At 37.8% G+C, this 23,297-nt stretch overlaps 1 protein-coding gene across 17 annotated transcripts in view; it reads left to right on the top strand.

Annotated features, from left to right (window-relative positions):
- cacna1c (calcium channel, voltage-dependent, L type, alpha 1C subunit) overlaps positions 1-23,297 on the top strand; it is a 156,989-nt gene that overhangs the window by 127,414 nt on the left and 6,278 nt on the right. For 4 of the 17 annotated variants that reach the window (XM_073814799.1, XM_073814803.1, XM_073814831.1 and 1 more), the window contains 24 exons: positions 697-749; positions 838-984; positions 1,073-1,274; positions 1,391-1,549; positions 1,652-1,762; positions 4,313-4,396; positions 4,941-5,024; positions 9,129-9,176; positions 12,054-12,191; positions 12,418-12,483; positions 12,577-12,668; positions 12,743-12,899; positions 13,084-13,211; positions 13,322-13,418; positions 13,533-13,635; positions 14,005-14,106; positions 14,191-14,318; positions 15,474-15,614; positions 16,415-16,755; positions 16,973-16,999; positions 17,726-17,842; positions 22,150-22,271; positions 22,677-22,774; positions 22,863-23,207. In XM_073814799.1, coding sequence (XP_073670900.1) covers positions 697-749; positions 838-984; positions 1,073-1,274; positions 1,391-1,549; positions 1,652-1,762; positions 4,313-4,396; positions 4,941-5,024; positions 9,129-9,176; positions 12,054-12,191; positions 12,418-12,483; positions 12,577-12,668; positions 12,743-12,899; positions 13,084-13,211; positions 13,322-13,418; positions 13,533-13,635; positions 14,005-14,106; positions 14,191-14,318; positions 15,474-15,614; positions 16,415-16,755; positions 16,973-16,999; positions 17,726-17,842; positions 22,150-22,271; positions 22,677-22,774; positions 22,863-23,207 — 3,090 coding nt within the window. The remainder of the gene's footprint in view (positions 1-696; positions 750-837; positions 985-1,072; positions 1,275-1,390; positions 1,550-1,651; positions 1,763-4,312; positions 4,397-4,940; positions 5,025-9,128; positions 9,177-12,053; positions 12,192-12,417; positions 12,484-12,576; positions 12,669-12,742; positions 12,900-13,083; positions 13,212-13,321; positions 13,419-13,532; positions 13,636-14,004; positions 14,107-14,190; positions 14,319-15,473; positions 15,615-16,414; positions 16,756-16,972; positions 17,000-17,725; positions 17,843-22,149; positions 22,272-22,676; positions 22,775-22,862; positions 23,208-23,297) is intronic. The other 13 variants (XM_073814804.1, XM_073814822.1, XM_073814816.1 and 10 more) reach the window with 9 other exon arrangements.

Consider the following 23,297-nt stretch of genomic DNA (forward strand, 5'->3'; position numbering starts at 1 on the left):
CTAAGATGGCGGCGCTACCGGAAGGGATTTATTTACGTTAATAAAGTTTTAAAAATGGATATTTCTACAACAACACTGCGTGGATTACCCTCATAAGACCTTTGTTTATCATCCTGGAGCCGTTTGAATTTAATTTGTGAAGGATGGACGCACTTTTTTTGGACTTGAAGGTCGTGGACTATGGGTGGACCCCGTAACATTACAATTAATCAACTGAAAGATCTAAAACATTTCCTAAAATATCCAAAAATGTGTTTGTCTGAAAAACGATGGACATATGTAACTCGGACAGCTTGGGGGTGAGTAAATCATGGGTTTAATATCATTTTTGGCCGAACTATCCCTTTAAAGGCGATTTTCTCAATATTTAGATTGCACTCTCAGATTTGCCAAATATCTTATCCTAACAAACCATACATCAATGGAAAGTTTATTTATTTAGCTTTTAGATAATGTATAAATCCCTTATTTTGTAGTCCAGGGTCACATATGTTACATTTAAATTGCTTTTATTCATTTGGCAGACTGTGTTATCATATCCAAAGTGATAAACTGTACATTAGTATAAACCTTTTTATCATGCGTGTTCCCTGGAAATTGAACCCACAACCTTAGCGTTGTCAATGTTATGCTCTACCAAAAAAATCTACATAAACAATGTAAATGCCCTTGAACTGATGTTTGCTTGTTTTCCAGGGCAAATTCTTCTACTGCACAGACACCTCTAAACAGACACAAGCAGAGTGCAGGTAACATCTCTTTATCTGGGAAAACCAAGTTTAACGGTAATAAATTGCAGTCCAGGAAACCGTGAATGCATCTGTGTATGCGTTCCAGGGGTTCTTACATATTGTACAAAGATGGGAACGTTGGGAAGCCAGAGAAAGCTGTGCGTTCATGGGAGAACAGTGACTTCAACTTCGATGATGTTCTGCAGGGCATGATGGCACTGTTCGCTGTGTCCACCTTTGAGGGTTGGCCAGGGTATGACACCATGTTGAACACACTACTTTATTTTAAAGGATTTATATTAACATTAAGTTAAACTAAATAATCTGTTTTCCCCCCACAGGCTCCTCTACAGAGCCATAGACTCCCATGCGGAGGACATCGGTCCAATCTACAACTACCGTGTGGTCATCTCTATATTTTTCATCATCTACATCATCATTATCGCCTTCTTCATGATGAACATATTCGTAGGTTTCGTCATCGTGACGTTTCAGGAGCAGGGAGAACAAGAGTACAAAAACTGTGAGCTGGACAAGAATCAGGTATTTGTTTCATTTTCTGCACAATTTGGATACCAAGTGATCGTTATTAATGATGCTTCAAATGTCTTATATATATGCATGCTATAGAAATTATCACTGTATATGTGTGTATACAGCGTCAGTGTGTGGAATATGCCTTGAAGGCCCGCCCCCTGCGCAGATACATCCCTAAGAATCCCTATCAGTACAAAGTTTGGTACGTGGTGAACTCCACCTACTTTGAGTACCTGATGTTCACCCTTATCCTGCTCAACACCATCTGCCTGGCCATGCAGGTCAGTGTGCTTAGCCGTGCACTTACTCCACAAATATATATGTGAAAGAAAGTAATAAATAGTTAAAAGACTCTGATTTTTTGCTGATTTGTGTGTTTATAGCATCATGGTCAATCTCAGTCTTTCAACAAAGCCATGAATATCCTTAATATGTTATTCACCGGGCTCTTCACTGTGGAAATGATACTCAAACTCATCGCCTTCAAACCCAGGGTATGATCTACATACATGTTTTACACACGCCCTCCACAAGCCCCACCCTTAGATACTTTATCCTACCTGATTTGTAAGCCATAGATTATTATGCTTGATTAAAGGTGCAGTGTGTACATTTTAAGAGGATCTGTTGACAGAAATGCAATATAATGAAGAGTTTGGTTCCAAAATGCAATAAATTAATTTAGACTAATTTAGGTAAAAACATGTTTTCTATACCAAGAAAGTGACAAGATGAAAACCACTATTATCTGTTACAAACTTTCACATACCATCTTTAGCTTATAAAAACATTAAAAAATCCATAATTTGATTTTCAAAGATGCATTATAAAAACAAAATGCAATAAATTCAAGTTTTTTTTTTCAAAATGCTATAAATCTATCGAATCAATATATAAATGTGCATTCATCTTTTCTGTATTATATTCATTTAGTTGACTAGTGGTATACACTGATTAAAAAAATAAACATTAATGGCATTAATCAAAACACTGTCATTCCTGCGGTTATATAGCAGAAAATCTTTTCGTCCTGCTCAATTTTCATTGGCTTTGAGTAAAATAATGAAAAGTTTTTCATAAGATCCCCTGGGGTCAATGTGTTAGCATGAAAGAAGCTTGATGCTGTCGGGAGAACAAGCAAGCGCCGGCATTTTTCCGTCTCCCGAGTGCGTAAATTATTAGATTTTAATGGCTTACGTTTCTTTCCCGCCACAGAAAACCACCACAGGTTTATCAATGCCATTAAAAATATTATTTTGTTTTTGTTTGTTTGTTGATCACGAAGTACAAATTAGATGAGAAAAACTAGGATTCCATTGGTATTCAAAGCGCAACCATTGTTGTTTACAATGTGTGGAATGGTGCGCTGTGATTTGTTGAGAAGGAAGACTGGCGTTTATTGCAAAGTTTTTTTGGAAAAAAGGGAGAAAAGATGACAGAATAACATGGCTGATATTGGATTTTGCGAAAAATTAAGAATTTACTTTTTTATACTGACCAAATAAAATACTGATTTTGGTGGTAACTTTTTTAAATGGCGTTTATCGCGTTTTGGAACCAAACTCTTCATATACAAAACGATGTTTTCGGTGATATGTTGAGCCGTTTTTATCTACATACACCACAGGTCCGCAGGACTTACAGTCGCTATTTTGTGTCGCCATGTTTCTACAGTAGCCCTAACCGGACAAACTGCTCTACAGAGTGCATTTCGTTACTATATTCTTCTTTGTTGTAATTGGTGTTTTTAGAGGCAGCTTGCATCATCACTACGTAACAATATTTGCAATAATATATAATTTTACTGAATAATTACGTAAATAATTATTTATCTTGGTAAAGAAACTGCATTGCTTTGACTGGCTACTCTCTCCGTCGATGACATCACTGTCCTGTCTAGGCCACCCTAGTTTCTTATGTGCTTCGAAAGTGGCGTTGGTTGCAGTTTCGCAACCTCAATGCTATATGGCGCTAAAGTTGACACACTGCACCTTTAAATTAATCAATAATGATTCATTTTAAACCTTAACACAAAATATTCTGAATTTATTCATCTGTACAATTGTATTTCTTGAGTTAAAAAAGTAGTTTGTCTTTCTTAATATTAAGATCTGCACAATCACACTACCTGTATAAGATAGTTGTTATATGCAGTAGATTATGCTCTTTTCAATTTTGTTTAACAAAGCAAGAGACGTCTGTAATGTCATTGTGGCTTGTAGGATGTACAGTACATTACCCAGCATGCACTGAGTGAAACAAGTTTTCTATTGTGTCACTATGTGCTGTTTAATACCCACTTTTGCAGGTGTCCTGCAGGCAACAAGACATTCATTTTGTTTATATTTTCCCTTTTCATTTCTTTTTGCTACTCGATAATACACTGCTTATCATCCGAAATCTCAGACCTCCCTTGTTTAATCTTACATACCTTTGACCTGAATTGTTTTACTATGGATCACAGCCCAGTTTTGCCCCACACGAGGATTGACGATCACGTTTGACTAAAAATATTTGGAGCGTCTCTTCCTCTCTCCTCCTCGAAGTCACAGCTCATCTGTCTTGAGACATTAGAGAGCCAGTAATTCAAACAGCTGCTATTTAAATAGATGTCTCGCATAACTTGGCAGCAATTTCCAATCCATTAAAGGGTTTTCCTGGCCTACTAAACACAAATCAGATATTGTGTAAGTAGAGACCGCAAAACACTTTCTTTTAAGCGCTCACACAATTACCCGAGGTGAGACGGCAGTCTAAAACCCTGAAAAGCAGTTTGTTTCTTTTCCCAGTAAATGAGAACGTTAACACAAATCAAAACTGTATGGATCGACCGCCAGGTATCAGTAATTTAAAGCTTAAAATTACCAGGGTGAAGTGGAAATATAGATCAGCTGATATTGTTGCTGAATGGTGATTGCCCAACAAGCGTTCAGGATGTTGATTGTGTGCTCATGCATCATGGGTATGAGCAGCGCTAGTGATGGTCAATTCTGCATCTCTAACTGCCCTCTCTTGCCCCCTCACCTTCCCCTCGTCCTGTGTAGGGTTACTTTAGTGACCCCTGGAATGTTTTTGACTTCCTCATCGTTATTGGCAGCATTATAGACGTCATTCTGAGTGAGATCAACGTAAGTACATCGCCACCTCTCTCTCCCTCTCTCCTCTCTTTCTCTCTTTAGCTCTTCTGTCCATCTCTGCTGTCTTTCATTCCCCTGTGCTTCCTGCCATTCTTGGCTCCAGCTCCTCATTTCCTATTCAAGATGGCTGCTGTGGCAGGTCGCCCTCTGGTGGCGAGAGGTTTAGGGAAGGGGTTCGGAAAGCTAGAGCTACGGTACGAAAGGGAGGGAGTAGACTTTTGTTTTTCTTCTTGCAGGCTGCGATGTACGTTGTTTTGTTGTAACTAACAGTCCCACCTGAACTAACCCAGGAGCCCTGCCCGTTCTTTTCAAGGTGGTTTTGGGGGATGTTTGACTGCCACTGTGGAGCATGACAGGTCCCAGGTGCTTTTTGTCATCATGGGATTCTCTGATTTCTTTATTTCTTTCGTTTCTCACACCCGCCATTTGGTTTTATGATTTTTTTCTCATTGTGTTCTGTGAGCTAAATGTTCATGTGTAACTGTTTTCTTCCTTATTTTCTCCTCTCTCCTTTCTTTTTCATTTTTCTGTCCAGCATTATTTTGTTGATGCATGGAACACGTTTGATGCCCTTATTGTAGTGGGTAGTATTGTTGATATAGCCATCACAGAGGTTAACGTAAGTAATCTCTCTCTCTCAATCTGCCTGCCTGCACCCTCCCACCCTTCCCAACCCTCCAAACTAACAAAGTTGCTTTAACCTTCCACCCGCACACATAGGCATGAATGACCTTGTATAGCCTTCAGGGTGATATATTCTGGCTTTAGTACCAATATGGATTTTAATTGGATTTAGAATTAAAATGTTTTTGATAGAAAAATTGAAATTAGTACAACTGTGCCAATAATTGTTTAGTCAATTTATAAACCTTCAAATTCATTTTGACAGAAGACATTGGATTATCTTAAAAAATAAAATCGGTATTAACTGCAATAATTTGTAACTGCTTTATTAGTTGGTAATAAAGATAATATTTACAATGTATTATTAAGCATCACTTAGATTAAATTATTATTACTTAGACCGGTGGTTCTCTTAATGCTGATTTTGGACCTTGATTTTAGATAATGAAGTCTCAACCCACCTTAAGGTCAAAAAGGGACGAACCCAACATGTTGGGTTGTAATTTAACCTATGATGGGTTGTTTCAACTCAAAATGCTGGGTTATTTTTACCCATTATTGGATCAAATATACTGGGTTAATTAAACCTAACTGCTGGCTTTGTCCATTTTTGACCCAACACTGGGTTGAAAATAACCTAGCATTTTTTTAAATAATAACAAAAGGGCCCGGTTTCACAGACAAGGCTTAGCTAAAGCCAGGACTAGGCCTTAGTTAAATTAAGATGTTTAAGCATTTTTTTGTAAACGTGCCTTACTTTACTGCTGTGAGACAAATCGATGGCACTGGCATATTTTAAGATCTGTATGTGCAACGTTTTCACTTGAGACAGCTTCAACTTGTAATTTAGTCTAGGATTAGTCTTAAAGGAACACTCTCCTAGTTTTCCAGCTTCCCTAAAGTTAAACATTTGGGTTTTACCGTTTTGGAATCCATTCAGCTGATCTCCGGGTCTGGCGCTACTACTGTTAGCATAGCTTAGCAGACTTCCTTGAATCTGATTGGACCATTAGCATTGCGCTACAAATGACCAAAAAGTTATACTCTGATTTCAGCGTAATTGCTGCCATACCATGGTTGCTGCAGGTGCAATGATATTACACAGTGTCCGAAAATAGTCCCCTTGGTAACTTTCAATAGTTGGGGACTATTTTCAGGCACTGCGTAATTTCCTTGCGCCTGCTGCAGACATGTTACGGCAGCAACGTCCTTGATTACTACGCCGGAATGTGAGTATAGTTCCTAGCCATATCTGAAAATCACAACTTTTAATTTTCCGTCGGCTGAATGGATTTCAAAACTGTGTGTAGGAAATAGGGCTGTAACGATTAATCGTGTGTCCCATAAAAAATGAAATTGATTCTGAATCGCAAGGCTGCGATTGTGTGTTTCATGCACATCTTGTGCGTGTACTACGCATTTGGTCAGTAGGAAGTCCTTATCAATCTTAAATCATTATAATAATCATTATAAAGTCGTATATAACGTGCATTTAAAAAAGCAACACTCGTTAAACAAAATCATTCAAAATATTCTTTATTATCCTGAATATACCTTAAACAATTTGACGAACAACGATATAAATATTCTGCAGACATTTCCTGGAATAGCGTTTGTAATGCTACTTCTTCTATGGCACAAAGGGAGTTTCTGCACGAGAGCGCCCCCTGGCTTTGGGATGTGCCGGGATTTCTCCGTAATTCATTAAAATTCATTCGAGAAAACGCACGATTTGCACAATTAATCGTTACAGCCCTAGTAGTAAATCAACACTACGCTTTTAAAGAGTTTAGCAGTTTACAATGATATTCGCAGACTGCTGCTATCGACCAATCAGAATCAATGATTTTAAAGGACTGTGTAATAAAGCTACAAAAGGTATGAAAATCTAAAAAGATTACAGGTCAGTTTTAACACTTTTTCATAGTCTCTCTGATCATCAGATGTTTATGAAGGTAATTTATGATTGACAGTATTTGTTTCAGAGATATACACCCTGTTTTGCTATACACATCCATTTCAGCACTGACTGGGTTTGGTTGGAGTTTTCTCTTCATGCAGCATCTGATTTGAAATGAAAGCATGACCTTTGACCCAGCATTGTGTTCGAATTTTATTTTGTAATACTTTTTTACTTGAGAAAACTCTGAGCACTTTTTCATGCTTCATTAACAGGTTAAAATAATCTGATTAGCGATTTGAAATACGCTACTGATGAATCCGTGCTGATAGCCAGTTCGTCCTCTCAGTGCTACAAGGAGATTAGAGTGAAATCCGACGACTCTGCTCTCCACTAGAAAAGCGTTAATGTGACCCCTCCTCCCCCTGAGGCCGCTTCTGCTCCTCTCAGTGTTTCGTCCTCCCTGACTGTTGGAGGCGCTGTCTGATTCTCACCTTCTGATTGGACAGTAGCGGGGGGCGGAGAGATGGGAGTGTTTGCCAGCTCTGTCTTGCTGACGATGCCACATTGCATCCTTCTCTATGAATGCTTCTTCTTTCTCTCTCTCTCTCTTTTGCATTTTTCTTCCTTTTATCAATGTTTTTCTTATCTATATGTTCTCTCTTTTATTCTTTGGTGCTCTTTAGCATTCTGGGTAGACCTGCTCCCTGTGTCATTAGATGTTGGCCAGCACAGACAACCATTTTTGCTTAATTTAGAGCCTCTTTCGATCAAGTATTGAATTTATTGCTCTGAGTTGGTCAACATCCAGGGGGCAGCGTTTACCCGTTTCTATCAAATCTCTTATTCTGTTCAATGTGAAATAATGTCTGTGATACTGATCAGTCCCCTGAACGTGGCCTTTAGTTGTGTCTCACAGATGCACATTTAGGTCAATCTCACGACAACGCACCCAAGTCATGTCACCCAAAAATTAAAAGAAAAATACAACTGAAATAATATTTTGCATTGACAAAATTAAGCCTGTTTTTAATTCTGTTAATTTTTAATATAGTTTTTTTTCTTCATTATGCATATTTCCCTATTAAAATTCACATTACTGCAGGGCACTGAAATATTGTTATTGGTTATGTAAAGAAAAAATATTTTCATACTGTATTTTTATTGTAGCATAAATTTTAGGCAGTACAACAAACACTACCATAATATTAAAATATTTTTTGTTCATTTTTAATTTTTAGAAATAAGATAAAAAAAGAGTTTTTAGTACTGGTATTCAGTATTGAAAACTGGGGCAAATATGCTTAAAATGGGCTTATTTTCTTCAAGCAAAATGTTGTATCTCATTTCTTTCTTTTGATTTTGGGGTGAGATGCCCAGGATATAATCTTGACAGGTTTTGTGAGATTTACCTATTTGCAGTGAGTTATACGTTGACCCAATTCTGTAATGTGTGTGCTACATGCATGGTGGGGGTTGACATTATTTAACAAATATTGTTTTTTTCACTGTTTAAACACATCAGATATATTTCAAACTATCAGGGCACTGCAGGGGATTACAGAAAATTCAAAATCAGTTGCATGTAGAAATTCAACACACACCTATACACACACACAGTCAATGACACACAGTAGCATACACATATAGCTCTGCTGGAAATATCTCAACTCGAGAGATGTCGAACCTGTGCATGTGTCTGCGTTTGTCACTCACTCATCCTCTAGTCTATGGCTGCAGACCAGCATATGGCTCCTTCCCACACGGACCATGTGCTGTAGCGCCCTCAGCTGGCAGAAAGACAGATGTGCTATGAGGCGTCTCCCCTACAAGAAACAGTTTTAAGACGCCAACAAACACTCATCAGGGCTCAGCAGTAAGGATGGCCCTCTGGACCTGCATAGGGCCATTTTTAAGACTTGCGAACATTTGGTTGTCTGTTTTGTATTGACGGTCGTTTTCGCCGTGCCAAATACGTAACGTTATCCAGCTGACCAAGATAAAATTGTTAGAATGATTTGTGATTTATGATATAACAAAAATATTTGATATGAGCCTTTGGTTGACCTGGCCAGCCGAAGCAATCCTTATCGTTGAGCCCTGAGTATGCACACGCACACACTTCTACACACAATGTGGCAAGTGTACGGTGGGTGGTTGGCGCTGCTATAGCTTTGATCTGTCTGCCTTTCTTTAAAGCCAGCTGACCCCTCCTCCTCTCCCCCTTCCTCTGTGGTAAGACCAATGGTACGGACCAACGGTAACCAAAAGCCCACCTCTCATTTCATTTCGTCACCTCTTCTACCTCTGTCATTAATCACATGACTTCAGCATGAGGACACGTGTTCTCCTATCACTGTGGCATTGGGCAGGCACGTGTATATGCTGGTGGTGTATTCATCGGCTCGACCTCTCCCCTCTCCTCTCTTGCAATGTCTGCCATTGGTTGGCTGTAGTCACATGGTCATCGCTCTATATGTGTGTGGTGCAGTGCCAAATTCCTGCGATGCCCACATGCATGACGCTTATTATCAGTTTTGCTTAATGTTTGTTTGTCCAGATGTAGGTATGACAGTGGAGACTAGAAATTAGTTTTTTTTTAAGATCTCATGACATTCATACACTATTTACTACATTTAAAGTGTTTTTGTTACATTTTGACCGGAGAACATTTTTTAAATATATGAAGAGCTCAAATGCAAAAGCCGCTAAACACCACTTCTGTCAAAAATTAGATAATGATATTAACAGAATGCTTTAGGCGTGTATTATACGTTCATCAAATACTTTCGCTTCAAACAGGCTTAATCTCAGCCTCAGGCCATTCAGAAATACTGTTGTTTGCAGAATCCGTTAAACGTCACGTCTTTTTTATAGCAAAGTTCTTAATTTGCAAGATGAATTAGAAACAATAGCGGATCACATTCAAACTTGGGTCCCTTGTGAGTACTTGGACCTGAATACAACCCAAACGTGACAACCACATGCATAACAGCTCCCCCTAGTGTTTGTTTCAGTTTCTTCATTTATACTAGGGCTTTCAAAAGATTAATCGCAATAAATACCATACAAAATAAAAGTTTTTTTATGTATGTATATATTTTTTAATCTATATATAATATAAAATATATCAAAATGTAATATATATATATGACTGACTTTCATCATTGGCAATGTTTCTATTTGCATCTTTAGTGACTTTTCAAGTGTTTACTATGTCTTGTCAAAAGAAATGTTTTTTTTTTAGAAGTGATACAGGTTCTTAAGAGGGTTTGCAGCAAAAAATTTGTAAAATACCAGTAAAATTACTAAAGTGACATTAACTCTTTCCCTGCCATTTATGAGATATCTCATAATTTAAAGGACAAGTTCGGTATTTTTCACTTAAAGCCCTGTTTTCAGATTGTTTATGATGAAATAGAACGGTTTTGACAGAATACAAGTCAATGGAGTTGGACAAAACTTGATAAAACCTGTTGGAAAGCATCTTTTGCAGCGATTTTTGTGTGAGCATATCAGTGAACACCCATGACCACTCCGTGAGTTTCACGTCTTTGTAAACGAAAGTTTAATGCATTTTAGGAAGGATTGTTCCAGTGCACCTATGCACCCATTGTAGAGGTGGGGGCTGATACAACAGAAACCGAAAAATTCTCAGGCCAGCATCATATGACCAAATTTCAGTCAAAACCGTTCTATTTCATCATAAACAATCTGAAAACAGGGCTTTAAGTGTAAAATACTGAACTTGTCCCTTAAGAGAAACATTTGCATGAAATAAAACGTGTTACTGATGACTTTTTATGGTTATCTGTAATACCGCGATTATTTCTCTAAATTATTAAAAATTGCAGCAAAAAATGATTTATTAATTTTAAACTCCGTGTATGTTTTGATCATTTTTCAGAATTTGATCTCTAACAAAATTCCTTCACAAAAATGCAATTATTTCAGCTTTTTTGCAAAAAAATTTTTTTGAAGAAAATACTCAAAGAAAAAAATTATAAAGGATGAAACGTTTTTCTCCCGTTTTGTTTGTTTTTTATTGTTTGTTTGAAAGCAGAGGGTCTGTTCTTTCATTTGAAATATTTCTATGTTAATATATTTTTAAAATACATTTTTCCTGAAGGTTTTTTTGGAAACTTTTGTAAAAATAAAAAAAAATGCTGCCGGGCAATTTTTAAAGAAAAAAAAGGCTTTTTATTGCAATTAAATTAAAATGAACCTAAACATAAGAGCCTGATAAAAATGATTGTTTACAAGAAAACATGTCAGACGCACTTAGAGGGTTTTACATATGAACTCTTCATATATTCATATATACCCGCAAAAAGTATTTTTTTATGTTAAGGAATTTAGTTGCAAATACAGTTATATGGCCTACAAAACTTTACACACATTGTAAAAAAAAATCCTTGTTGCACTGAAATTTTAACTTTAAACAACTTCAATTAATAAGTAATTTCAACTGTTTTGACTAGTGAGGAGTTGGTATAAATTATAAAAATAAAGCTGAATGGGCTTAAATAATTACAACTTTTGTATAATTTATAGCAACTTATAATTAGTCAAAAAAGTTTAAATTACTATTTAATTCAAGTTGTTTAAACTTAAAAATGTTTTTAAAGTGCATGAACTCTTTAAACTCTGATTTCATGGGTCTTTAATATATCTACATCAAGGTAAAAATTTTACATTTAGAAAAATTTAAGTCAAGTGTGTGAGATGGTGTGTCTGTAGTTTAGTTTCTCATCATTATAACTAAACATGTAGAAAAACTAAACTACATTCATAAACAACTTTATGCTTCCATGATAATTTCACAATAGGATATGAATTAATTTAATGTTTTATAAGCTAGAGAGTTTAAGCAGTGTTTTGTGTTGTGGTGGTAGTGGACATCTAGAAACGCTTTGCATTCATTTGGAGTACTGTCATGTATTCATAAAGCCACCAGACATCTGTCTCTGTAGTTTGTTATTGGTGGAAGTGTTCACTGTAATTTGCTTTTATAGACATACTAACTTTAATGTATGCATCAGTTTGAATTGTTCAGGGTGCTTGGGTTGTGTATGTTTGTGTGACTTTCCACGAATATGAATATATGTGTGTCTGCTAAAAAAGGGCCTTCAAAACACAGAAGATAATGCCAGGATCTCAATCACATTCTTTCGGCTGTTCCGCGTGATGAGGCTGGTGAAGCTTCTTTCCCGGGGAGAAGGCATTCGGACACTGCTCTGGACCTTCATTAAATCCTTTCAGGTAAGAAAACGACGTTAGGTGTCCCTTTTTGGCTGTTTGGGTGACCCGAAATTTGCTTTCAGAAATAAATGGTCAAAAAATGGTCCGTAGCTACCCAAGGTACACCTTTGCACCTAAACAGTTCATATTAGTACCTCAAATATTGGTACCAAATTGGTATCTGTACCTAAATGATACAAATTAAGGAACTTTTATCAATTTCGATATCCTTTCACTTCCTTCACAGGCTCTTCCCTATGTTGCTTTGCTTATCGTAATGCTGTTCTTCATCTATGCCGTCATTGGGATGCAGGTGGGATCTCTACCCAGATATTTAAACCTGTTCTGTACTTGTCCAGTGTTGTGTTGAATGCTGCATGATGGGTAACTTGTCCTGACTCAACAGATGTTTGGTAAAATCGGCCTGAGGGACAACAGTCAGATCAACCGAAACAACAACTTTCAGACGTTTCCTCAGGCTGTTTTGCTGCTCTTCAGGTCAGTTCTACCCTTCACATCCTCGTCTTTTACTCTCCGTCTCTCTCTTACTATATTGAATGTTGTGTTTTTAGGTGTGCTACAGGGGAGGCATGGCAGGAAATCATGCTGGCCTGTTCTCCAAACCGTCCGTGTGAGAAGGGGTCAGAGGTCGGCCATACGAGCGAAGACTGCGGGAGTCACTTTGCCATCATCTACTTTGTTAGTTTTTACATGCTTTGCGCGTTTCTGGTGAGTGAACTTTGAAATTCCCTTCTAGTAAACAACTGTTTATAACAGCTGTGAAATTCTAAAGCGTGTCCCCGGCAGCATCTGTTATACCCTCCGAACAATGTTTACAGAAATCCAAGCAACAGCGAATGCGATTTACGGGTTTCCTAGCATGAAATGATACAGATTTTTTTCTCTTCCACAGATCATTAACCTGTTTGTTGCTGTCATCATGGACAACTTTGATTATTTAACACGCGATTGGTCGATACTGGGGCCGCATCACCTGGATGAGTTTAAGAGGATATGGGCGGAATACGACCCTGAAGCCAAGTCAGTCCCTTAATGTTTTGCCATCAATCACACTTCTTCTCTGCTGCTCCTAAATCAGTTTGTTTTTTGTGTAAGGTTAAGAAGTGAGATGTATTGTGATATGGTTTTAGGGGTCGAATAAAACATCTGGATGTGGTGACGTTACTGCGCAGGATTCAGCCTCCCCTTGGTTTTGGAAAACTCTGTCCGCACAGAGTGGCATGCAAGGTAAACCTGCACACAATACCTAATTAATCTAAATTAACACGTAGTAAACACACTTGTTACACATTCTTCACTCATTTTGTGACTTTTTCTGACTTTATTTATTTATGTGTATAGCGGCTTGTGTCCATGAACATGCCTCTCAATAGTGATGGAACGGTGATGTTCAACGCAACCCTTTTTGCCCTAGTGCGGACGGCCCTGCGCATCAAAACCGAAGGTGTGGAAATAATGCACCACGTATAATCTTCCTACATAAATGCATATACACTCAACACACACATATCCAGTGGGCTTCACAGCAAAAAGATCCCCTGTTCGAACCCCGGCTAGGTCAGGTGGCCTTTCTTTGTGGTGTTTGCATGTTCTCCCTGTGTCAGCGTGGTTTTACTCCAGGTACCCACAGCCCAAAAACATGCAGGTTCGGTAAATTGGTAATGCCACATTGCGGGTGTATGGATCAACTTTTTCATGGATTAACCAGTTCTCGATATGAATATAGCCATAGATGCAAAGAATAAATAACATTAACCCCTATATGCTTTCATTACTTGAAAACTGCAAAACAGTCACTGTGTATGTGCGATAGGTAATCTGGAGCAAGCAAATGAGGAGCTCAGGGCGATCGTGAAGAAGATCTGGAAGAGGACGAGCATGAAGCTGCTGGATCAAGTCGTTCCCCCTGCTGGAGGTGGGTGGCACAAGTGAACCTACACAGGTGTGTGTCACGCTTTGGCTCGGTTTTCCTGATTACGTTTGTTGCTTTGCTCAACAGATGATGAAGTCACAGTTGGGAAGTTCTATGCCACATTCCTGATTCAGGAATACTTCAGGAAATTTAAGAAACGAAAGGAACAGGGCCTGGTGTCCAAAATTCCCCCAAAGACTGCTCTTTCTTTGCAGGTGAGTACATAGTACACTTTCACTTTTTTGGAAATTATAGAAAATATCAGCACGGTATTTGTGAAGGGACAAAAAGTGAATTAAGTGTAAATTAGTAAATAAATAAATAAAATAATACATAAAAAGGTGACAAAAACGGTTTGGCAAGATAAGAAATTTAAAATCTTTAAAAAAAAAGTGTTTTAAAAGCATGCATCAGGTTTATTTCAATGCACATTTGTTGTGTATTTATGTTGATTTTATATAATAAAAAATTACATTTGTACCATTCTTATGAAAGTTAAGACTGAATGGACCTGAAAATGTCAAATGGTGTAACCGGCAATTGCGCCAAAGAATGAGAAATATTAAATATTTTATCCACCTTGATGGCATGTAAGCGTAATAAAAAAATATCACATTTTTAAAATATCACATGAAAATACATTTTATTAGTTATTTCTTAATGTAAATTTTAATGCGTTTTTGTAATATTTGTCTCTGTTTTCTAGCTCTGTTTTCTAAATAATCTTTGACAAATGATGTAAAAATGTATGTAAAAACAATCATATTACACTAAACTTGATGATTATATTTTTTTCCACAATTTTTATAAATATATTTATATTTTCTTTAAAAAAAATACTAGTTACACCAATTAACACAGACCGGTTCGGTTACACCACACTGACATTTTTGCAATTATCCCCCAAATATTCTTTCAAAATGAAATAAAACCAGAAATTTAGGACTTTAAAAAAGAGAATGTATGCAAGTAATCTGCAAATTTATTTTTAAATTTTAACCCTTTAACATTTTAATTGAACCTTACGGACACAAAATAATTTGACCCATAAATAAGTGTAAGTATATAAATAAATACGTACATAAATAAATGTAGAAATACAGAAGTCGCTTTGGATAAAAGCGTCTGCAAAATGCATAAATGTAAACTTAATGAACTTCTAGCACCTTATAGAATTGATCAGTCTTTCTACAGTTTCGTCATTGCTAAATAATAACGTTTTTGCATATTTTCACCGTCACTCCCTGTATATTATGTTTATATACTGTAACCTGTTAGCCAAATTTTTTTGTGTTAAAATGGTCTTAGCAACATTTTACATTTCAAACAGAGCTTCAGAAAATTGAATTTTTTGTGTGTGTTGGGACCAGGCTGGCCTGCGTACACTACATGACATGGGTCCTGAGATCAGGCGAGCGATATCGGGTGACCTGACTACGGAGGAGGAACTGGAGAGAGCGATGAAAGAAACCGTGTGCGCTGCGTCCGAGGATGATATCTTCAGGGTAAAGGTCTGATATTGCCTCTTATCTCCTTTCCTCCACTCTGCTCACGTCATCGCTTCTGCCCACCTGCATGGATCAGACCATCAGACCTGCAGAACATAGTCATGTACGGCGCATCACCCTTCTGCAAGGACGAAGGGTTGCTGAAGCGAGCCTGCTTGATTAGATTCATGTCTCTTTTGATTTGGTATTAGGAGACGTATCATTATATTCATGCTGTTCATATTAAGTAGTTTCTTTTTTGGTTTGATTTTTAAATTTTACAGGCTTATCATCTAAAGATTTCATCAGGAAATCACTAGTGACACGCGCTTTGTCATCATTGCAGTTCAGTAAGATATTTCTAAATGATTTTTAGGTTAACGTAACCAAGGATGATAAATGGTTCAGTTCTTCCAGTCATTAGTGATGTTGAGAGACATTTGTAGTCAAGAACATCACTGCTGTCTGAATATGAGTGCAGAGTGAACTGAAGGAGTAAAGCGGTTTGTGCTGTCTATGTGGTTGGCTTAAAGGCGGGGTGCATGATCTCTGAAAGCCAATGTTGACATTTAAAATCCCATAAACAAACACGCCCCTATTCCAATGGAAACTGGACCTTCTTTTGATAGACCCGCCCCCCCCAAAAAAAGGCAACCCAGGCAATGCTGTCGGTTAGTAGACATGCCCCTTACTGCCGATTGGCTACAAGTGTGTTTTGGTACTTGGCCCGACTGCCTTTTCCAAAGTGTTTTTCAAAAATCATGCACCCCGCCTTTAATTTACACCTGGTATGTCTAATGTTCATGCCATATCTGTCTTTGCAGCGATCTGGTGGCCTTTTTGGTAACCACGTCAACTACTACAACCAAAGTGACGGCCATGCATCCTTCCCACAATCCTTCACGACGCAGCGCCCACTGCACATCAGCAAGTCCGGGAGTCCTGGCGAGCCAGAATCCCCATCACATCAAAAGCTCATGGACTCGACGTTCACTCCAAGCAGTTACTCTTCCTCAGGATCCAACGCAAACATAAACAACGCAAACAACACAAGCATCGGACACCGGTACCCCAAACCTACCGTGAGTACGGTGGATGGACAGACGGGGCCTCCCCTTACCACCGTCCCACTGCCACGGCCCACATGGTGCTTTCCTAACAAAAGGTATGGTGTGATAGTGTCTACCGATGAATGTGCCATTTTTGTTTTAGGAGTCGAGTATGTGAGTTAAGCGACAATTTCGCTATAAAGCATTTGTAATCGGTCAAACCTCACATACACTGGATGGAGTGGTTCTGTTCCACGTTAGCCATTAATATTTTAGGTTTGTTAAAATCTGATTGTCATCTGTCTCCCCCTCTGATCATTTCACGTGGACCAGGACCTGTTTCTATGACACGTTTATGCGGTACGTTCCTCTCCCCCAATCAGAAAGAGAGAGAGAGACCTCATCACTATGGAGTGCTGTTGTATGCTTACTCCATACAAGGGTGGATCTGAAGTTCATGTCGTACACACAAAATTCTCGGGGCAGAGAGAATTACCCTCCATGCTACGCTTGAAAAAATGTGTGTCGAGAGATCCACTTTCGCAAATAGCGTCAGCTGCAAACGGCTTCCCTGATTGGCTGACAGCTGTATGAGCATGTGCAAGCTAAGCATAACATCAGTACTAACACTAACTTGGCTTTGACGGTCATCTCGCTGGTCATTTCCTAGCTGTGCTGGAGCGGCTCTTCATTCAGACCCCAAAAAACAGATGTTTTTGTGCTGATGTATGCAGCGCAATCCTAAAATTAGTTCCTGACAATTCCTGCTAGTCTTTATGAAGTGCCCCTCTATATATAATTTTTATCAAATTCAGTTTCATATGATGTCCAGAATAATTTCAGTGTTTCTGCAATGTGACACAATCTGCTAAAACAGCCAAGTATGGTACAGCAATGCTTTGCAGTTGAAGGCTGTTACTGTACGATTGATTGTGTACACATTAAAACAGCTTTATGAGAACGCTCCAGGAGAAAATAACAGCTGTTGCTTGTATGTTTAGGTGATATTTACTTGCTTTACTGAAGCCTTTGTTGATGATAAAGAAGCGCAAGGAGCTTATAGTTTATCTGTGTGTTTGTGTGTAGCTCTGATTCCAGTGACAGTCGTCTCCCTATAATACGGCGAGAGGAAGAGTCTACCGACGAGACGTACGACGAAACGTTTTTAGATGAGAGAGATCAGACCATGCTTTCAATGGACATGTAATACTTTTTGTTTTTACTTACCTAAATTATTTTGTGGGCCACAAAGTCAGTCATCAATTTCTTTATTTAGATTTACACATCATCTAAAACTGAATAAATAGGATTTCCATTGATGTATAGTTTGTCAGGATAGGACAGTATTTGGCTGAGATACAACTATTTGAAAGTCTTGAATCTGAGGGTGCAATAAATCAATATATTGAGAACATTGCTTTTGCACTGCATCCAATTATAAAAATAAATGGTTTGATATATTTTTAGTAGGAAATTTACAAAATATCTGGAACATGATCTTTACTTAATATCCTAATGATTTCTGGCATGAAAATAATTATGAAATCAATAATTTTGACCCATACAATGTATTTTCGGCTATTGCTAGAAATATACCAGCGCTACTTATGACTGGTTTTGTGGTCCACAGTTAAGAGGTGTTTGTCGGCACTGAAATCTCAATAGCTGTTTTAAAATCACTAGCTTGTAGTTTAGCTTTTAGAAAAAACACCAAAAAAGGCAAAAAATATAAAACACGAGTGTTCATTAGTTATATTTATCAATAACACCACACTCTAAAGAATGCTGGGTTATTTTTGACGAACCCAGCCGTTGGGTTAAAGGAAAACACCACTGTTTTTCAATATTTTACTATGTTCTTACCTCAACTTAGATGAATTAATACATACCTATCTTTTTTAATGCGTGCACTTAATTTTTGTACAGCGCGTTGTGAATATTTTAGCATTTAGCCTAGCCCCATTCATTCCTTAGGATCCAAACAGGGAGTGAATTTAGGTGCCACCAAACACTAACATGTTTTTCCCTATTTAAAGATTGTTACATGAGTAAGTATGGTGGCACAAAATAAATTTTTTTTTGAAAAGGAATAAAAATGAGAACTATATTGTATGGCAGAAGAGCACTTAGTTTGCAGTCCTTCGACCTTGGGTGCAGTAATATTGAAGTGAAGTGAGTATTTGCCAATGTATGGTAACCCATACTTGGAATGTGACCTCTGCATTTAACCCATCCAGTGAATAGTGAACGCACACACTGCAAGTCCTGGGGCCTCATTTATAAAATGCTGCGTAAAAACCATCCTACATTTGATCTTACGATCATTTATCAAAATTGCGTACGTGTGATTCATAAACCGAACATACGCGCAAAAAACGCGTGTGCCCCTTTCAAATCTATAAATCGCAAATGAACTTGAACTTGTGCGCAGCCGAGCAGTTTCAGATCTCCGCCTTTAAACGATGCCTAATTAATGTCAGACATATAAAAGAGCACTTCTCAATGTTTAAACCAAATTTCGAGCAGCAAGATTGGCTTATATTTCCAAAAACCTGCAGCAATCAGACAAGCAAAAGTGCGTACGTCTGCTCAGACCCTGACGTGGCACTAAGCACTTTTCCCCGTCAAAGACAGTTTTTATAAATATGCACTTTGTCGTGGATTTTTGCGTACGCAAACTTTACGATCAAATCTGTGCGTACGCACACTTTATAAATGAGGCCCCTGGACACACAAACACCCGGAGCAGTGGCCAGCTATCCCTGCAGCCGCCAGGGAGCAATTGGGGTTAAGGTGCCTTGCTCAAGGGCACCACAGTCGCAACCCGCCTGTCGTGAGCCTCGAACCAGAAACTCACGATTACAAGCCCGACACTCTAACCAATAGGCTTCAACTGCCCCAACAAGTTTGAGGGAAAGGGGGAGTAGTCAGGAGTGATGATGTTACTGCGCACCGAGGTAGAAGTGCTGCAAACTAAGTGCTCTTCCGCCATACAATATAGTTCTCATTTTTTCCCCTTAAAAAATCGCCACGTTTTATTTGTGCCACCATACTTACTTGTGTAATAGTCTTTAAATAGGGAAAACATGGAAGTGTTTGTTGGCTTCTAAATTCATCCCTGTTTGGATCCTAAGCAAAGAATGGGGCTTAGCTCAATGCTAACGCGCTGTACAAAAGATTATAGGGATACTTTTGTCATATTAAACTATGTTATTACCTTAACTAAGAAGAGTTGATACATACCTCTATCATCTTACTGCGTGCACTTAAGCACTGTGGCGTGCGGAGACACTTTGATAGCACTTAGCTTAGTTCATTCAATGGTACCAAATGGACATGAAGTTAGAAATGACCAAACACATCAACGTTTTCCCTATTTGAAACGAGTAGTTATACGATCAAATATGGTGACACTAAATAAAATGTGGCGCTTTTAAAAGCGGGTTAAAAAGGGTAACTATAATGTATGGCGGAATAGCACTTTTGGGAGTACTTCGACTCGGCGCAGTAAAAAGTCACGCCTGAAAAATTCGCTCCCCTTCACCCTCTCATAATAAGAGGGAGAGTTTTACTGCGCCGAGTGTCGCCGCCGCAGCCACAGTGCTTAACTGCATGCACTTAGGTGATAGAGGTATGTATCCACACTGCTTAGTTAAGGTAATAACTTAGTTAAGGCACGCATTGATAAAAGATAGGTATGTATTAATTTGTCTAAGCTGAGGTAAGAAAATATTAAAATATTGAAAAACAGGGTTTTTCTTTAAATTAACCCAGAAAATGTTTATATTTGAGTAAAAAAACAATTCAAGTAAAAATTCTAAACTGTAAGCTGTTTAAGGTTGCCAAACAACTTACAGATCATTTGGTAACCTGTTGCATTAAAGGGATAGTTCACCCAAAAAATTCTGTCATCATTTGCTCACCCTTATCTTGTTCCAAACCTGTATAAACTGTTTTTCTGAACACAAATTAAGATAAAAAAGTTAATAATCAAACAGATATGGGGCACCATTCACTTTCATAGTATTATTTTTTCATACTATTTAAGTCAGTGGTGCCTCTGATCTGCTTGGTTACAAAATTTTTCCAAATATCTTTATTTGTGTTCAGCAGAACAATGAAATTTATACAGGTTTGGAATGAATTATGTGATTAATTAATGTTTGATGTCGGCTACTGTATTTAACAATGGCTTCAAACTTCCTTCACTGATTCAAACTTTAGTCTTAAAATGTATTTTCATGTGCAATTTGTTTAAGTTTCTTTAAAATAAGCTGAAATGTGAATATCTGTGCATGTGGTTGGGTAGGATGTATGGAGGACCACAAGAGTCATGCAAAATGTTATAAAGAACTTCAATTTTTAATAACTACCTGGACAATAAAAATAGCAATTAATAGATTTGTTTAAAAATTCATTAATTAATCTATAAATAAATAGACAAAGTTACAAAAAAAAATCATTATGTAAAATTTTATTAGGCAATAAAAAATGAGATTATAAAAATAACATAGAAATGAAATATTAATCCATTAATAAATAATTCAAATTAATATAACAATTTATAAAAACAACATAAAATACTCAATAAGTTCATCATTTTAAATTGCATTTATAAATTTTTAATTAAATAATGGAATTTCAAATTGTATTTCAAAAAGCGATTTAAAAAGAGAAATAAATAACTGGATTTATAAATTGAATTACAAATACAGGTTTAAATTAGGCATTTAAAAGGGCATTTCCGTTTGACTTTTCTGTTTTCATTTCCCCGTTGGTTCTCCTTATTCTTTTCGCTATTGGATTTGCTTTTCGTTTTAGCCTCTCTATTTAGCTTTTCCGTGACTCTTTGGGTCCTCATCTGAGATCTATAAATCTGCGCATGACGTACAATCAGAGCCAATCAGCGAGCTTGTTACATCCTCCTGGCCATAGCTAATTTGCATTTCTCATTTGACCATTTGCAAGGACCCAAAGAGTCACGGAAAAGCTAAATAGAGAGGCTAAAACGAAAAGCAAATCCAATAGCGAAAAGAATAAGGAGAATCACTGGGAAAATGAAAACAGAAAAGTTAAACGGAAATGCCCTTTTAAATGCCTAATTTAAACCTGTATTTGTAATTCAATTTATAAATCCAGTTATTTATTTCTCTTTTTAAATCGCTTTTTGAAATACATTTTGAAATTCCATTATTTAATTAAGAATTTATAAATGCAATTTAAAATGATGAACTTATTGAGTATTTTATGTTGTTTTTATAAATTGTTATATTAATTTGAACTATTTATTAATGGATTAATATTTCATTTCTACGTTATTTTTATAATCTCACTTTTTATTGCCTAATAAAATCTTACATAATGATTTTTTTATAACTTTGTCTATTTATTTATAGATTAATTAATGAATTTTTAAACAAATCTATTAATTGCTATTTTTATTGTCCAGGTAGTTATTAAATATTGAAGTTCTTTATTACATTTTGCATGACTCTTGTGGTCCTCCATAGGATGGAGTTTCAGGATGAAGAGAGCAAACAGTTATCTCCCATGGTGGAGGGGGATGTTGGGGAGGAGAGGAGGCCGTGGCAGTCTCCACGGCGACGGGCCTTTCTCTGCCCAACTGCACTAGGTAAAGCCCTGAAATCATTAATTACACTGAAAACATAATTACAACCAGCAGACAACTCCAGGGTGGATCCGCGCCAGAGCTGCCGACTTCGGCTCAGATCTGGTGCAGATCCGCTGTCTGGGAAACCGGTGTTTTCCTTCAACAATGATGAATCTACATTGTAATGGCTAAACAAAACGAGTAAAAACACAGCATGACCAGTAGTCTGAATCAGTCAAAAATTCTCTTGTTGTTATTGAATCAACATCTGACTTAGTCATTAATTTGGCATGTAATTATAGTTATTTAATAGGAAACAATAAGATTTATTTCCTCCCCTGCTGCAAAAACCTCTTGTGGAAAATACTCAACAAATAATTCATTTTTGTAACTGCAAATGAGTCAAATAAACACATATACACACAGGTCGACGGTCTTCCTTTCACTTGGAGTGTCTGAGAAAGCATAACAGACCTGATGTTTCTCAGAAGACTGCACTACCACTGCACCTAGTGCATCATCAGGTAAGCTCACACACACTGACGCTCTTCTACTGAGGTTTGTCTCATCTGTTTTGACTCAAAATATATATATACTTGCTCATATTCAAAGGCCTTGGCCGTGGCAGGGTTGAGTCCCTTGCTGAGACGAAGTCATTCTCCGACTTTGTTCGCACGTCTGTGTTCCACGCCCCCTGCAAGTCCGAGCGGCCGCGGTGGAGGAGGGCCGTGCTACCAGCCTGTTCCGTCTCTCCGGTTGGAGGGCAGCGGATCCTACGAGAAACTCAACAGCAGCATGCCGTCTGTGAACTGCAGCTCGTGGTACAGCGACAGTAACGGCAACCACAGCAGGAGCATGCAGAGGACACAGCGACCCGTGTCCCTCACGGTTCCTCCGGTCACGCGTAGAGACTCCTTATCCCTGGCACACGGGAGCGCCGGCAGCCTCGTGGAGGCGGTAAGGAACGTTGTCTTGGGGATACCTACTGTATGGGGAAGTTCAGATCAGAACAGCTGAGTGACAGTATATACTTACTTTTAAAGTGGG

This window comes from Paramisgurnus dabryanus, chromosome 1, assembly GCF_030506205.2.
Source record: "Paramisgurnus dabryanus chromosome 1, PD_genome_1.1, whole genome shotgun sequence".
NCBI classification, from domain to species: domain Eukaryota; kingdom Metazoa; phylum Chordata; class Actinopteri; order Cypriniformes; family Cobitidae; genus Paramisgurnus; species Paramisgurnus dabryanus.